The sequence below is a fragment of the Balaenoptera physalus genome, assembly GCF_965194825.1.
Source record: "Balaenoptera physalus genome assembly, chromosome: 16".
Classification (NCBI taxonomy): Eukaryota; Metazoa; Chordata; class Mammalia; order Artiodactyla; family Balaenopteridae; genus Balaenoptera; species Balaenoptera physalus.
Window position 1 is genome coordinate 29883334 of NC_138898.1, and position 16519 is coordinate 29899852.

The 16519-nt window shown below is 53.8% G+C and overlaps 1 protein-coding gene across 4 annotated transcripts in view; it reads left to right on the forward strand.

Moving 5' to 3' along the window:
* The window catches only part of EBF4 (EBF family member 4), a 54709-nt gene extending 39004 nt beyond the window's left edge, over nt 1-15705 (forward strand). The window contains exons 8-18 of one of the 4 annotated variants that reach the window (XR_014254533.1): nt 6232-6313; nt 7097-7214; nt 7314-7447; nt 7540-7666; nt 9204-9292; nt 9417-9482; nt 9580-9757; nt 9852-10040; nt 13262-13343; nt 14599-14674; nt 14913-15705. Coding sequence is in view for 3 of the 4 variants with exons in the window: in XM_082428504.1 (XP_082284630.1) it covers nt 6232-6313; nt 7097-7214; nt 7314-7447; nt 7540-7666; nt 9204-9292; nt 9417-9482; nt 9580-9757; nt 9852-10040; nt 13146-13343; nt 14599-14669 (1252 nt within the window). In the remaining variant the exon portion in view is untranslated. Of the gene's footprint in view, nt 1-6231; nt 6314-7096; nt 7215-7313; nt 7448-7539; nt 7667-9203; nt 9293-9416; nt 9483-9579; nt 9758-9851; nt 10041-11702; nt 13344-14598; nt 14675-14912 lie in introns of those variants that run through there. The other 3 variants (XM_082428504.1, XM_082428505.1, XM_082428506.1) reach the window with 3 other exon arrangements.
* The last annotated feature ends 814 nt before the right edge of the window (nt 15706-16519 follow it).

A 16519-nucleotide genomic window follows, 5' to 3' on the forward strand; every position in this document is an offset into this window, starting at 1 on the left:
CAGCTTAGCAAGGAGACAGTCTCAGCTGGAGTCTAGCATCAGCCTGATCCTTTGGGGAGTTCTGAGTATGAATAGTACTAAGAGTTGGTCCTCCTTGTGATGTCAGTCTTTCTTTGGTTGTGGGCTGCTGGTGAGGAGCATATGCTTCTGGCTGAGGATAATTCTCGAGTAGTGGGGGCAGCTGTGAGCCATTTATTTATTTATTCATTTATTTAGCTACACCACGCAGCTTGCAGGATCTTGGTTCCCCCGACCAGGGATTGAAACCAGGCCCCCTCAGTGAAAGGGCAGAGTCCTAACCACTGGACCGCCAGGGAATTCCCCAGCTGTGAGCCCTTTAATAGCCAACACTCACAGGAGCTGCGAGTGGGGGAACCCAGGCAGGCACCTGGACACCATGATACCTGGACACAGCCTTCCAAAGAGCAGCTCCATCCCACTCTGCTCTCCACCCCCTGAGAACCCAGAGTTTAACAGTGGACTCACATCAATCACCTCCACATTTTCCTTATGTATTGAGAGTCTCTCATGTAAAGCACTGTGTGAGGGGAGCTTTCCTTGTGCAATGGTGTCACACCTGAGAAGTTATGTGCAAGTCACATGTTTGCACTTGAGTCATATTCAATCCAGCATTTGCTTCTTTGGTACGGAATATTCCATTGACAAGGAAAGTTCATTTTAATTTCATCTTGAGTTGTGTTTACAGGGAGGAATAAAAAGCATTTATAGAAATGATTAGGAAAGCTAGACTAAGTTCAGGATGTGGCAAGGTAGGTGTGTGGGTGAACTGCTCTTATCTTTCACTTATATCATAGGCATCAGAGTCGTGATGCATAACTTCCACCTTTTACATGCTTTATTAGCTGGATGACCACTGTTCACAGCTCTTCATCTGGTCTTTTATGTATTGAACTTTTTATTATAAAGAATGTTGAACATATAGGCAGAATACAATAAAGAACCACATCTCTCCCTGACTGAATTTCAACAATGATCAACTCTTGACTCATCTTAAAGTTCTGATCTTTAATCCTGAAAATCTTCTCAGACTGAGAGCAGCTGTCACAATACCCAAAGGCCCCAAACTAGGACCTGAGTCTCTCCTTTGCACCTCTGATGAATTTGTAACCTTGAGGAAATCCCCATGAAATGGCTAATCTGGTCCCTGCACAACCTGCCTCTCAGGGCTGATTTTGAAGGAAGGCTTGCTGCACTGTCCTGCATCGGCAGCCTCGTGGCTGGGGCAGGGTTGGACTCGAAAACCCCACTTACAGGGACTTTTCCATGACTCTTGTCAGTATCAGTGGTTCATAAAGTCCCGAATTCGTATCCTGACTTTGGCATCTACTGTGACTTTGTAGCTTATCCTTGCTGATCCTTGGTTTTCTCATCAGTAGAGTGGGAATGATTGCAGACCTACACCACACCACCTCGGGATTATGAGAGGATTAAATAAGATAATGCAAGTGGTAGGCTCAGCAGAGTTCCAGGCACTTGCTAAGTGCTCAATAGATTAGACTTGGATCACTTAAAAAATTTTTTTTGCATAGTTTTGCATTTTATTTGTAATTCATGCTTATATTTATGGTGGTTTCTTCTAGTAATTCTAATGGAGCTTCTAGCACTCGACCTTTCTATGAGGCCCAGATGAGGCGTCTGTGCCCCCAGAGAACCTTAAGGCCACAATAGGGATGGCACTGGGCACAGGTCCTTGCCCCAACCCAGGGGGCATCCTAAAATGCTCACCCTCAGGTCAGCCAACTCTGGGGGCTGTGGCCCATCACAGCCAGGGAAAAGGGGCTTCCCCAGTCTCTCTTCCAGCCCCTAGGTGGTGGGAGGGGAGATGCTCAAAAACACTGGCACTGGGGCTCATCCTGGTTTGGGGGGTGGGGGGTGCTTCCCTGGTGAAAAGCAGGATTTTACAGGCCCTCAACAAAGTGCACATCCCTTCCTGCCTTAGGTCCCTGTAGGGTGTCCTCCTATAGCTCCCCTTCCCACTGGGTTACCTGACCCTCTCCACTTCCCAGCCTCCACATCTGTCCTCTGCACAGACATGGCTTGAAGGGTCTGCTGTCCCTCCTTCCTCTTCCCGACACCATTCTCATCCTTCACGGACTGCTCTGGTTTCTCCTCCACCCCCCAGGGTGGAACAAATTGTCACCCCATGGTGCCAGCCTGTGGAGAAGTTTCCTGGACTGTCCTCATGTTATTCTCCCACCCTGGCCTTCCAGCTTCCGGGGGTGTGGATGGTGTGTCTGTCTCCCAGTGGTGGGGAAAGGAGGGCCCAGAGCCCCCTTTCCAAGGCTGAGGGTAGCCAGGCACTGTTGGGAGGAGTGAGAGGTCTGGGCACTACTTCCGGTTCTCCTAGACCAGAACGGAAATCCCCCAGCTCCAGGCCATGTGCTGCAAAATTTCAAGACTAACCTTGGAAGACAGGACCCTTTGGGTGCTAGTCACCCTTGTTAAAGCATAATATTCAAAATGTTAGAAAGCTGATTCTCATACAAATTATTACTGAGCGTGTGTTGAGGTTTTCTGTAACTTATTAATGAAGGAATCAGCAGGATGACAAAGCTGGTTCAAAGAAGGCTAAGAGAAACTGATATAGACAGTTGAGGAAAGAGTTGAGAAGAGAGAGAAGGAGGGAGGGAAGGAGAGAAAACAGGATATGTGAAAAATACTTGAATAAGATTGCCAAGTTAGACACAAAGCTAGTTAATGTCCATAGGGCAATAAAATTATAAGCTTTAGGGCTCATTTCTCTACCAAACAGAAGTTATTTATTTCTCCCAACAAAAATCATTTGCACCTTATCAGTATTCTGCAAATTAGCACCTAACTTTATGGAGTCTGGCCCCAATTAATAGCAAATATTAGTCAAAGTTTTTTCTCCTAGAGAATCAGCTAACTCTTGGGTGGCTTTGTCAACGTAATACTCTGGAACAGCACTGTCCAATATAAGTATGATGTAAGCCATTATACATTTGTCATTTAAAATTTTCTAGTAGCCACATGTTAAAAAACAAAAAGAAACTGGTAAAATTAATTGTAATCATATATTTCATTTAACCCAAGATATCCAAAATATTATTTCAGCATGTAATCAACACCAAAAAATTACTAATGAGATATTTTTACATTCCTTTTTTCCTAAGTGTTTGAAATTCAGTATGTATTTTACACTTACAGCAATTCAGACTAACCATATCTCAAGTGCTCAGTGCCACTCGGGGCTGGTGGCTGCCATATTGGATAGTGCCGCTGTAAAACAGTGGTTCTCAAACCTCAGGGTGCATCGGAATTACCTGGAGGGCTTATGAAAACACAGATGGCTGAGTCCCACCCCAGGAGTTTCTGATTCAGTGGTCTGCGGTGGGGCCTGAGATTCTGCATTTCCAGCAAGTTCCCAGGTGATGCTGATGCTGCTGGTCTGGACACCACACTTTGAAAACCACTGTTCCAGAATGACTTTGAAAGGACTCACTGTCATCTTTTTGCCTTATTTTCAAGTTGTAGATGATTTTGCTTAACAACCCTGAGACTGGTGGTAGGGCTGCAGGCTGTCTGCAGTGTTAGCATCGGCTTGGCCTCTGACGGGATGGGTGCCGGCTGGACACAGCCTCACCGACTACCATCTGGTGGTGGGTGAGATTTCATCCACCCTTCTTCCGCCACTGATGGCATTGACTGTGTGCAGCTCTGAGCTGGAGGCTCAGGGAGAAAGAAAAAGAGGACTGACCCTCAGTATCCCCCACAGAGGGCCTAGGCCTTGTGTGGCTGCTTTTTACTCAACACCACTCTGCAGATAATGCCAACGAGGCTCAGAAACTGAAATGTCCCAGGACAGGCCTGCATAGATGGAGGTACTGGCAGGGCCCTGAGGTTCTCAGGGAGGGGTGGTCTCCAAAGCCTAGAAGGGCCAGAAGTGGTTGGCCAGACAGGGAGTGAGAATTGGTGTGGACCCAAAGGACAGATGCAACCTGTACTGGGAAGGGAGAGGGTAGGAGACCTGCCAGGCAAGGGCTGCAGGAGGGGATGACAAGGGGGCCCCCCCCAGGGGGAGCCAGGATCCTGCAGGAAACAGCAGCCTGAGGCTTTGGGAGGCTGAAATGAAGACAGGATCGGAAGGGACCTCAGCAAGCATCAATTGCTACTCTCTTGGTTCATGAATAAGGAAGGATCCCAGAGGTGTGAAAGGATTTACCCCAGGCCGCACAGTGAGGCAGTGCCTGGAAAGCCCTCATCTCCAGCCACATCCCAGGGTTCTGTAGGTTTGGGAGTGGGGTTGGGTACAGAGGGCACGTGTGTGGTGTCTACACGGGTGTGCCATTTTTGAGGTAACATGAGGTGTCTGCACCTCCAAATGCTCTGCGCGGGGTGTATAGAAGGTCTACACTACATTAAAGTATTCTTTGCGTGGTGTCCACTATGGATGAAAATGCGTGCTGATGTAATGTCTCTATGGAAAGGGAACTAAAAAGGGTTCCCAGAAGGGTGCCCATTGTGTGGGGGAATATGACAGGGGCTGAGGGGGTCACAGGCAGGGTGCAAGGGGAGATGCATCTCCAGGAAAGTGACTGCTGCCAGCTCCCAATGAGGGACGGCCCCCTTGGGACACCTCTGTCCAGGAGTGGTGCCCACCCCTCCCAGAACTTGGGGACCTCCTCTTTGGGGACTAAGCCTTCAGAGCTTGTAATAAATCTGATTTCATGTTCGTAGAGTTTGGAGGCAACTCTGATGAGTTAAATGGATGTACATATCTGGAGTTCAAGACCAGGGGGCTGATAAACAGGCAGCTGCTGGAGGAGCTCATAGAGCGGCCCAGGAGGCTGTGCCATGTGCCAGGACCCCCACAGACTTTAGCCCAGCACACTACAGTTTGTAAAGGGCATCTTCCCGGATACTCACAGAGTCCTGTAGGGGTGAAGGCAGATTACTGATAGTATCCTGAGTTTACGAAGAGTACAAATCCAGAGTATTATCCATGGTTACCTCACGAGGGTATGGCAGGGCCAAGGCCTCACCGTCCCCGTCAACTGCCCGGAAGGACTGGAGGATCAAGTTCTCATGTGTTTGTCTAAAAAGCAGTCACATAGCTGCATATACTGTGCTTTTTTCTAATTACTGTATGTGAAAAAGAAGGTATTCACTGTGTATCTGTACGGTGTGTCTGACAGGTACACCATGTGTATATGACGGCTATGTGCTCCGTGTGGTTAGGTTTTTGCTATGTGTATAAGGGATATAGAATATGTATGAGGGAGATCTGTTTGTGGGGGATGTGCCGGGGCAGGGAGTCTATTGTGTGTGAGAGGGATTTGTTGTAGGGGGGATGTGCTTGTAAAGGAGGAAGGGGGGATCTGTACATACAGTACATTATATTGTACCGTAATGACGGTACAGTATTTGCAATGACTATATTCTGGGTAATCATATACAACATAAAAATGGTGCACTAATGCATATACTCATATTCTTTCTGTGCATATACTATGTAGGATGGGCACACACTGTGCATGATGGTATAGACTCTGTGTGATTAGCGTACCACATGTGCGTGATGAGTCCAACCTGATGTGGAGTACGTATTGTGTATGCTTCTGTGAAGGTATACCCTGAGTGTGGTGGGTCTACATTATGTGTGATGGCTGTATCTTGTGAGTAGTAGTATATAAGGCATATACAGTGTGGATATAATGGGTATACTGTTGTAAGTAAACATCTTGTGGCTGATAGGTATACTCTGGGGGAAGGATACACTATGTGATATGGATGCACTGTGTGTGTGATGGGCATATACTATGACAAACATACATGGTGTGGGTTAAGTTTACAGGTAAGTGGGATTACCTGCTACATATGGTGTATATAATAATTCATGAGTACTAGGTATATATAGTATATATAATGGATGTATTCTCTAGGATGAATATACTGTGTACAGATGTGATAAGTATATACTTTGTGAGATCATTAAGCACTGTGTGATCTGTACACTGTGGAGGTGGGGGATTTTCTGTATAGGGAAGTTGTCGTTGGGACAGGTCTACTGAATGTGTCACATGTACCCTGTGTGTATGCAGCTTAAGATGGGAATATGGGGTATGTGCCTCGTGTGAGCAGGCACAGGGGAAGTCACCCTGCTGGGAGAGGGCATGGCAGGAAGCAGTTGGATCTTCATCCGTTTCTAGAACCCCCAGACCCTTGAGCCCACCGACCACACTGTTTCAGGTTCTTCCTCAAGTTCTTCCTCAAATGCAACCAGAACTGCCTAAAGAATGCGGGGAATCCCCGGGACATGCGCCGCTTCCAGGTGGGTCTGAGGAGAGAGTTCTCCCCTGTAAACCTGCCCTTTCCTGATGGGGCAGCCGGGGAGGCTGTGGCCCTGCCACCCTGAGAAGGCCGCAGGGGCAGACCCCTGTGCAGACCAGTGCTTTGGAGCCTGGTGCTTGCTGGGGGTGGGGCAGCTCTGTCTCAACTTAAGCTGGCTGCCAAGGGAGGCTTCATTAGAGTCCCACTTAAGGAGATGCTAATTGTGACATTTTTACATGATTAACAACCCAGCGAATTTGCATAGCGTGAAGCAGAGAGCAGCTGCCCTTAGCACATCCCCAACCTGCACACCCCTCCCAGTGAAGGGTAGGGGGGAGAAGGAGGTAGCCCCAATTTCCTCCCAAGAGTGGGGGCTCCTGCTGATGGGCTCTCAGGCCGATGCTCCCCCCGCCATCAAAACGCTCACTCCCACTTGCCTAAGACCCATTCCTGCCTTGGAGCGCTAGGGGTACAGCCTGTGGTACATGTGGTTGCAAAAACAGTTGCCACTCTGCCCAAGGATCCAGAGATTTTTTTTCAGGGCTTTTGATTTTTGTAGCTCCTGGAGGTCAGTTCCCCTGGGCAGCCAGAGATTGTGCATCTGAGAGTGTCACCTAACCCAGCTGGTCCCCCTTCCACCAGCTCAGCTCCAGAGGGGCTGAAGCACTTCCCCATGCCAGTGACCCTGAACTACAGTATCCAGCCACCGGCCTCAAGTTGCCAGTGCCCCCCAGCAGTCCCTTACTGGAAGCCCCAGCCAGGCTGGCCTTGGCTCTCCCCACAGGTGGTGGTATCCACAACGGTGAGCGTGGACGGACACGTGCTGGCCGTGTCCGACAACATGTTTGTGCACAACAACTCCAAGCATGGCCGCAGGGCGCGCCGCCTGGACCCCTCCGAAGGTCAGGACCCCCAGGCCAGCCCTAGCTGCCGCGGGCCCAGCCAGCCCCAGTCCCCACCTTGGCATGGGCCCCTGACCTGGCTCCTCTCCTGCCTCCCAGCTGCCACCCCCTGCATCAAGGCCATCAGTCCCGGGGAGGGCTGGACCACGGGCGGCGCCACCGTCATTGTCATCGGCGACAACTTCTTCGACGGGTTGCAGGTCGTGTTTGGGAACGTGCTCGTGTGGAGTGAGGTGGGCCGCTCCCGCCGGTCTCCCTCCCAGCCTGGGGCTGGACCCTGCCCTCGCCGGGTCAGAACCCGCAGGCCTCCCCTCTCCCCTCGCAGCTCATCACGCCCCACGCCATACGGGTGCAGACGCCCCCACGGCACATCCCTGGGGTGGTGGAGGTGACCCTGTCCTACAAGTCCAAGCAATTTTGCAAGGGAGCCCCTGGCCGCTTTGTCTACACAGGTAAGGAGTCAGGGGGGTGAAGGGAGGCCCAGGGTTGTGGGATGGAGCCCCACGCCGCACACACCAGCCCTGACGTAGGAGTCAGCGAATAGCCAGGCCCCCTAAGCCCCTGCTGGCACTCACCCCACATCCCAGGACACCTCCTCTCTGGACCTTCTTTCCCTGTGCTTCTGTTTCCTTCCCTGGCCTCCACCTCCTCAGACGCCCTGCCCGGACATTCTCTCTGCCTCGGGCATTCTCCAGAGCAACTCCCACCCCCTTCACCTTCTGCACTCCCCAGTGCCTAGAACATCTCCACAGGGAGATTTATTTCAAAGATGCCCCCAAATAGCTTGCTGCTCCCCAAATCTTCCCGGTTCTCTTGGTTCCCCCAAGCCACCGCAGGCTTCACTTTGCATGCACACGAACACACACACACACACCTTGCATGAAGCCAGGGCGAGAAGTTAACACAAGACAGGAGTGTAAGCTACTCCTGAAGATGTGGCTTCATCCCCCTTCCCAGGTCTATCTGACCACTAGCCCGTATCCTCTCCACCTCCACCGTCTGGCACTTCTCCCCATTCCCCCACCCCACCTAACAGACATTCACCAAGCCCTTCAAGGGGCACTGGACACTCAGTAGTGACTCTACTTACTGTCTTAGAGCTCCAGTATAAGAGTGAGGGGGGAACACAGGGAACACAGCGTGGGGTGGGTAGAGTTACACAATGGAGGAGCTAGTGGTTGTCAGAGAAAACCTCCAGGCACGAGTGTGGACTAAACTGCTAAGCTGGAACCAGAGGGGTGAATAAGGAGGTAGAGATGAGGAGGAAAAGGCATCCCGGGAGAAGGAATGGCAAGTACGAAGACCGGTGAAGGAGTGCCTTACGTTTTAGGGGAAACTAAAGGAAATTCACTAAATCTAGAGTTGGAGGTGGAGAAGGTAGGTAGGGCTTTGAGGCTGGTAAGATAGGTCGGGGCCAAGCTACAGGAGGAGGCGAGGAGGAGGAGGAGGAGGGCTTCGGGAGCCAGGTCAGGAGGCTGCAGCATCCTCCCCAGAGCCCTGGGTGTGGGCCAGCCCATTCCTGGGACACAGGCATACCCCTAACGGTCAGGCGCCGCTGAGAGTCCACCAGAGCTGTGATACATGAAGACTGTTGGGGTTTTTTTACTTTTTTTATAATAAATAATTCACTCCTGATAAGACCAAATGCAGACAAAACTTTCCAGCCCTGCTCCTATGAATACTGAAGCTAATATATATACAGTTGCGTTTTTTCTAATCACAAATGGGATCGTATAGTGCATGTGTGTTAATGCCAAGCAGCTGGCACAGGGCCTGGCTCAGTAAACATTTGTTGAATGAATGAGCAAGAAAGGAACTGAGGAAACTTCCCGAGCCTCGCTGACCCGTGTGCCCGGAGTTTTCCGAGAGGCTTGGGCTGGCCTTGGAGGAGGTCTGCAGCAAGGCTCCCGGACTGGTTGCTGGCGGGCTTGGTCCTGCCCCGGCGCCGTGCCGGGAGGGGCGTCCTCCAAACACCGCCCCTCTCCCCAGCCCTGAATGAGCCCACCATTGACTACGGATTCCAGAGGCTACAGAAAGTCATTCCCAGACACCCCGGAGACCCCGAGAGGCTGCCCAAGGTACTCAGAGGGGCGGGGCGGGGAGAAGGGTGTCCGGTGGCCGAGGGGAGAAGAGGCGGCTCCCGGCCCCTCTGCCGCCCCCGGGGCCGCCCCTCCGTCCGGATGTTTTCCTCCTTGCCCCCAGGAAGTGCTGCTGAAGCGGGCGGCCGACTTGGCGGAGGCCCTGTACGGAGTGCCCGGCGGCAACCAGGTATGGCGCCTCCGCCCGCCTCCCCGCGCCGGGCCCGGGGCTGCCCGCTTCCCGGTGCCGGCGGCTGCCCCGGCCGTGCCCGCTCTTGTCTTCGCAGGAGCTCCTCCTGAAGCGCGCAGCAGACGTGGCCGAGGCTCTGTACAGCGCCCCCCGCGCGCCCGCGCCGCTCGGACCCCTGGCCCCCAGCCACCCGCACCCCGCCGTCGTGGGCATCAACGCCTTCAGCAGCCCGCTGGCCATTGCCGTCGGGGACGCCACGCCAGGGCCGGAGCCGGGTGCGTCCCGCCGCCCTCGCCCTCCCAGCCGCCGGCGCAGCTCGGACTGCCCCTTCCCTGCCGGCGTGCGCCCCTGACGGCCGCTCTCTCGCAGGCTACGCGCGCAGCTGCGGCAGTGCGTCCCCCCGCGGGTTCGCGCCCAGCCCGGGCTCGCAGCAGAGTGGCTACGGCGGCGGCCTCGGAGCTGGCCTCGGCGGCTACGGGGCGCCGGGCGTGGCCGGCCTCGGTGTGCCCGCGTCCCCCAGCTTCCTCAATGGCTCCACGGCCACATCGCCCTTCGCCAGTGAGTGTCCCCTGCCCCCCGGGGAGGGGGGAAGGGACCAGGCCCCGGGGAGCAGAATGGGTCTCAGCCCAGCTCCTTCCTAGCCTATGAGGGGTGGGGGGAGCTCCTGTCACCTGTCGCATGAGCACCGACCCTGGCCTTGCCCTCAGAGGCAAGGGCAGCCCTCTCTGTGTTCGACCTCTCTCTCTCTGCCTTTGGAGACCCAGCCCTCAACCCCGGTGCCGGGGCACTTCTTGCACTTTTAGTTCTCTTTGCTGACAGCAGTTGTGCACATCGCTTCTAGCCTTCCCCTCCTACTGAAACGAGCTTTAACACGGGGACATCCTGCTTAAACCTAGTGGACCGCCAGCCTTTCCATCTTATGCCAGGACTTCAGGAGGAGGGCTGGTGCCCCCTGCCGGAAGCCTGAGGGAACTCAGGGCCCAAGAAAAGTAGGTTTCCACCTGGCCCCACGCCCCGCAGGAGAGGCAGGGGCCTGAGGAGGGAAGACGTGGCTCCCAGCAATCTGGTTGGGCAGAGCAAGAATTCTGTGTAGTCAGACACCTGGATTCACAGTTTGATTGTCCAAATCAGGAGCTGTCTGACATTCAGCAAGTTACTTTACTTCAGTTTCTTCTCTGTAAAACCGGATCAGTACCACCTGTTGCCTAGGGTTGTTCTCAGACCTGAATGTGCCACTGTGCATAAAGGGCCCAGATGCAGTTCAGAAAGAGTGTGTGAATTTGCATCCCAGCACTGGCTGTGGGCATTAACTGTCTTCTGTCTGGTTTCTTGGGGTGGGCAGCTCAGAGCTGGGTGGATGGGCGACAGGGCGTTTATGCTTTTACCATGCACTGCCCTCAAGTCCCTCCTTCCAACAGCAAGTTCCAGAACAGCCTGTCTACAGGTTGTTATAGCTTAGCTATTCAGCAGACATGTTTGTAAAGCACCCAGCTTGGGGGATAGCTCCACCCCTGCTCACCTACAAGGAGCCTCCCCCATCAATTGTAAGAGAGATTGCACCTTGAGTCCTGGCCAAGAAGGCTTTTCCTGCCATTCCTTCGCCTGTCCCCTGTCCCCTGTCATATGTTTGCTATTGCTGAAGACCAACATATCTGGCACCTGCCTAGCCTTCCTTCCCATGGCCTACATCCTGAGTACTGCTCTTTTTGGCTGTGGGTTTGAGTCTGGCTCTCTCCCTCTGGCCTGGGCTCAATGTGTGGGACCAGAAGCCCCATGTTGCTGGTGTCCACACAGACCATGACCCTCCAGTGTCCCCACCAAGACTCCTGTCTCCCCTTTGCTCAGGCCAGGCTCCACTGCTCCTACTTCCCTTCAGTTCTGGACAGTATTCTTACCACCTCTCTCAGGGTGCCCCCCCAGGTCGAAGCTGGTGGAGTTTGGAACACCAGCCCCCCTTCTCCGCTGCACACACAGTGCAGTCAGCAGTGGAGGAACACACTGCCCCAGTGGGCAAAAGCCAGCCACCTGGGGTCTTCCCTTTCAGCCAGGAGATCAAGAATTCTACAGCTGCTTAAGCCTCACTCCAGCATCAACTGGGGACACCCTGGGTGGGCCTGAGGGTCAGTCCCATCTGGTGGTATTGTCCTGTCGAGTCTCCATCCACTCCCCTTGTGCACAACACTTTGTGGTGAAGCTCCAGTGGGCATCATTCTCATTGAGTTTGCCAGGACGTGCCTGTAATGACCTCCGGAACTGTCCCTGCCAGAGGCTGTCTGCTCGGACCTCCCCTCTGTCTTCTGCTTCAGCCACCAGCAGCCCTGGACTGAACCACAACTCCCAGTACTACCCAAGCTACAAAATGCGGCTGTGAGCTCTGGGCCTTGAGAGATACAGTACATTTTCTGGCATTTATTTCAAGCCCTCCACGGAGCTCCATGGGCCTCATCAGCTAGCAGTCAGCATTGTCTTAAAAAGAGATGGTTATCTATGGGGCTGAGTACATTCGGAACAGGGGCAGCTGTTGAAGGCATCACTGTTCCAAAGGGGGTGGGGGTGGGGGAGTGTTCTGATACCAAAAGCAGCTTTCTCAGGCTGCTGCTTTCTTTCAGGAAACCCCCACCCTCATCCCATTGCCCGCTGCCTGGACAACACTCAAGTCACAGTCTTATTGGTCTTTAGAAGAGAGAGGCAGGGAATTGTGTTCAGATGAGGTTGTAGAAAGGGGAATCCAGAGATGGCCTGGGCAGGAGCCCCCAGGAGAGGAGGCTGCAAGAAGGAGGGGCAGGCAAAGGCTGAGTGCAGGAGGCTCCCTGGCTATTCCTAGGAGAGCAAGCCACAGCCATGGGGGCTAGGGGGTTAGAGAACAGGAAGATCTGAGGATTTGGATCTCTGTACCTTTCTTTAAAATTGACCTGCTGGAAGAGGGAGATACAGGAGGCCTCCAGGACCAGGGCTGAAGATGATGAGGACCTGCATTAAGCTGGAAGAGAACAAAGTGTCGGGGGTCGGGGGGAGTGTAATTGGTAAGGGGAACATATTTGTAGGGGGGAGTAAGGGTTCTTGTGTGAGCTGTGATCCTGGACAGAGGGGCCTTATAACAGGAGTCTATGTGTACCCCCCAAACTTCGTCCCTGACCACTTGCCCCAGCTCTGCTGTGAACCCTGACCTTTGACTCTAACCTTGATGCCCCAGGGCCCATCAATGTTTCTTAGTGTCTCAGAGTCCCAGTGGTTTTCAGCAGGAATCCTAACCTGTTCCATTTCTTGCTCATCCCTCATCTTTGCAGGCACCTCTCAGTATCTGGTTCTGTTGGATGTTCTGGTTTTGCTTTCGTTTTTTGGGTTTTGTTTGTTTGTTTGTTTTTAACCTCATCTGGCCCTATCATCTCCAACGCTAAGAAAGGGTCTCCAGAACCCCCAAAAGGGCAAGTGCTAAACCGCAACCCCAGAGGCTCCCAGCCTGCCTCCAGACTCTACCCTGTACTGGTCTCTCCAGGACCCTCACAGCCCCCAGTGAGGGCTGAGCCTGGCACCCAGGTCAGCAGCCCGCACAGGGCATACTGCTCATGCCAGGGCAGCAACCGAGCTGCTCACTCTGGTGCTGTCTCCTTGTTGTGTCTCCCACCGCCTTCCCTGCTGCGCCTGCCCCTCCCCGCCCCGGAGTCATGCCCTCTAGCCCCCCGCTGGCCGCTGCCTCCTCCATGTCCCTCCCGGCGGCTGCCCCCACCACCAGCGTCTTCTCCTTCTCGCCTGTCAACATGATCTCCGCCGTCAAACAGAGGAGTGCTTTCGCCCCCGTGCTGCGCCCACCCAGCTCCCCACCCCAGGCCTGCCCCAGAGCCCACGGAGAGGGGCTTCCAGGTGAGTGCTCCGTGCTGCCTCGCTGGAACCTGGTAGAGCAGCTGGGCCTTCGCAGCCCACTCCATCCACATCTCACAAGAGCTTCAAGCCAGGTGACCAGTTCTCCCTGGGGGTTGCAGAGGAGGGAGCTCCGCAGGGGTTCAAGGAGGTCCATCTGGACCCCACGTCCCTGGGCCTCATAGCTTGGGACGGTCTCACTCTGGACCATCAAGGAGACAAAAATACCAGTTGGAGAAGGTCTGGAAACCACTTCAAGGCCTCATCCAGTTGAGCCCAGAGTAAAGACCCAACATGCAGAGCTGGAAGAACCCCACCATGGGCTGCGTGCCCTTGACCTGTACCTCCCTATGTCCACTGGAGGATAGCATACACCACTGTGAGAGACCAGGTCACTTGCTGGATGGAGGGGGACTGACCTTAGATAAGGTTTAGCCCAGCTTCACCTTCCCCATTTTACAGATAGGGAATTGAGACCAGGTCACACCCCCCGCAGCCCATTAGTGAAATGATTGTTATTTGCCATTTATCAATCTCCTCCAAGTCAACATTCAACTTAAAAAAGCCTGGGTTCTAACCAGTAGTGTATATAGCAAGTCAAAAAGAGTTGCATGCCTTAGAATAAGATGACTTTTGCGGTGGGCTTGTTAGATGATGCTCTAGGATAATTCAAAGTGGAACACAGTTATATTTAGCCTTGTTTCCAAGTTTTGGATAATTTTTCTTAACCTAAGTGTGTCTGGAGCTTAAAATGCAGGGAATAGGAAGGACAGAAGGCCACCAGTTTCTCCTGCAGCAAACCATGGGAAGGGGGTTAGAAAGAGGCAAGGGTGATGGAAGGGATGAATTTCGTGGGGGTGTGGGAGGAAGACATGCTGCTACCACTGCATTAGGTATCTGTACTCCTGGAGGCTGACCTCTTTCCTTTGCTGTCCTGATACATGGCCGTCTGCTTCCTCACCTTGAGACAGGCCCTCTGAAGGAGACAGGCTGGGAAGAAGAGCCCAGAGTCATGTCTCTCGATTGAAGAAACTCGGGGGGCAAGGGCTTGGGGCTGTACCTCCTAAGAGGTCTGGGGGGCACACCTCACCTAACTGTCTGCAGTGCTGGGCCTAGGCTAGGACTGGGGGTGGCTGACTACCTTCAAGGCTCTTGATAGCTCTGCCCTCAAAAAGTGCCATATGTCCTGCATGCTGCCCCCAGTCGAGAGGGGCACAGACTACACATGGCTTATGGCTCCCCTGCTTGGTTACTGCAGACCAGCCTTTTGAAGATTCTGACAAGTTCCACTCTCCAGCTCGGGGGCTTCAGGGCCTGGCGTACTCCTAATTATGGTAGGTCTCTGGCTGAATCTTGCCTCCCTCCCTGGCCTTGGATGGGCTCTCTCCAAAAGACTTTAGCAGGGATGGGGAGTTGGGGTCCATGTCTCCCACTCCAGGGCCCATCTAGACAGCTGTCAGGGCCACATAGCCCAGCCCAGTGGCCCAGGCTGAACAAGAGGCGAGAAGTGGCTTCCTGTCCCCTTGCAGCCAGCCTTCCTACAGGACCTTCGTCTTTTCCTCTCCCCACCAGGTCTACAGGTGTTGTCCCCACTGAGCCCGGACTAGTGGTCCCTCCAGGATTCACACCCATGCCCTGGATGGCAGCACAGACAGATGCAGGGCCGGGGCTGCAGGCAGACCTCAACCCACAGGCCTGAACAGGGAGAGGCCTTCCTCCCTGTGCTCAAGGGCCCCTCAGTCCCACAGGCTTCTCTCACCTCCCTTGAGGCTGGTTGGAAGCCCCAGCACTGTGCTGATGCTCTTGTTAGGAGAGCATCCCGTGGAGGTGCTGGATGCCTGACCTCACTTGCTGGGTCGGTTCCTCTGGAAGAGATGGACCTTGTGCAGACCAAGGGCGTCTGGTGACAGGAGCATGGGATGGGGAGTATGATAAGGAGCTCAGGGAGAGGTGGCCTGGGAAGGTCCTGTTTGCGTCTGACCCATCTCAACCATCCCAGCATCCCAACTACTCTCCAGGACAAGGGGTGGTGCCCAGCAGCCTCAGGAGGCCTGCCTAGGCTCCCATGGAGCTTCTGACAGCCACTTGATTCTGTGGCTGCCCCACTCCCTTTGAGTCCTAAGCACTCATGCTTGCCACATCATGAATCCCAGTGGAGGCTTTGGGCATGAAGGGTGCAGAAGAGGAGGTGCCAGGTCCCCTGGTTGTGGATCTTGCCCTCAGTGGATGTCTCATGGACTCTGGCCCCACACACAGATGACTCTGGCTTGCCCCATAGAACTATGGAACGGGTCCAGCTGCCCCTGGTCTCATACTCTGCTCTGCTGAGGTTGGAGAAAACAATAAACACAGGTGCAGGTGGCCACCCAGCCTCTCTTGTCTGCTTCCTTGGTGTGGGTCTGCTTTCCTCAGCAGCTCTGCAACTCTAAACCGTGCCGCTGGGCAGCCTTCTTATACCTTGGACTTTTTCAACAGCATCAGAGTTCAACTGAGCAAGTATTCCCTGCCCCATATCTGCTCTTGTACTGAGTTGGGGGGTTTGGGGAGGGGTGGGAAGACCCAGGACATGGGCTCAGCCCTGAGAGCTCTGGCTGGGAGCCCATTCTGGGCACTGAGGACTCAGTCCCCCAGCTGTCTGAGCAGGACCAAAGTTGGGGGTGTCAGAAGGACATTGCTGGGAACCAGAACAGAGCCAACTAAATACTACCCAGATGTACAGAGGCTCAGAAGTGAAATCCTTCCTGACTGGAGGCTGCTGGGTGGGGCAAATTTTGGCTGCTAGGATTGCCTGATTAAGTGACACCCAAACCTCCTCCCTCCTTCCCAGGCCTAGGCACTTTCCAGCTCTCCTGTCTCAGAGTTTGGGAGGATGGGTGGTAGAAAGGCAAGATTCCCAGGCTCATCTACCCAACTTCTAGGATGAATCCCAGTTGTCCCCCTGAAACGTGTTCCCTAGACCCCAAAGGTCTAGCTTTCTGACACTGGAAGCCACTTTTCTGATGCACTGTCCAGAGATCCCAGGGTCCAACTCCAGACCTCAAGCTTCCTCCTCTCTCCTCCCGACAGCAGTCCTTCGCTCTGGCCTCTGGAAACCTGTCCTTCCCCAAACTATGAGCCCATGCCTTGCAGCCCTCTGGACAAATAATACTTGCCAAGGCAGATAGGCTGGCCCTGTCCTT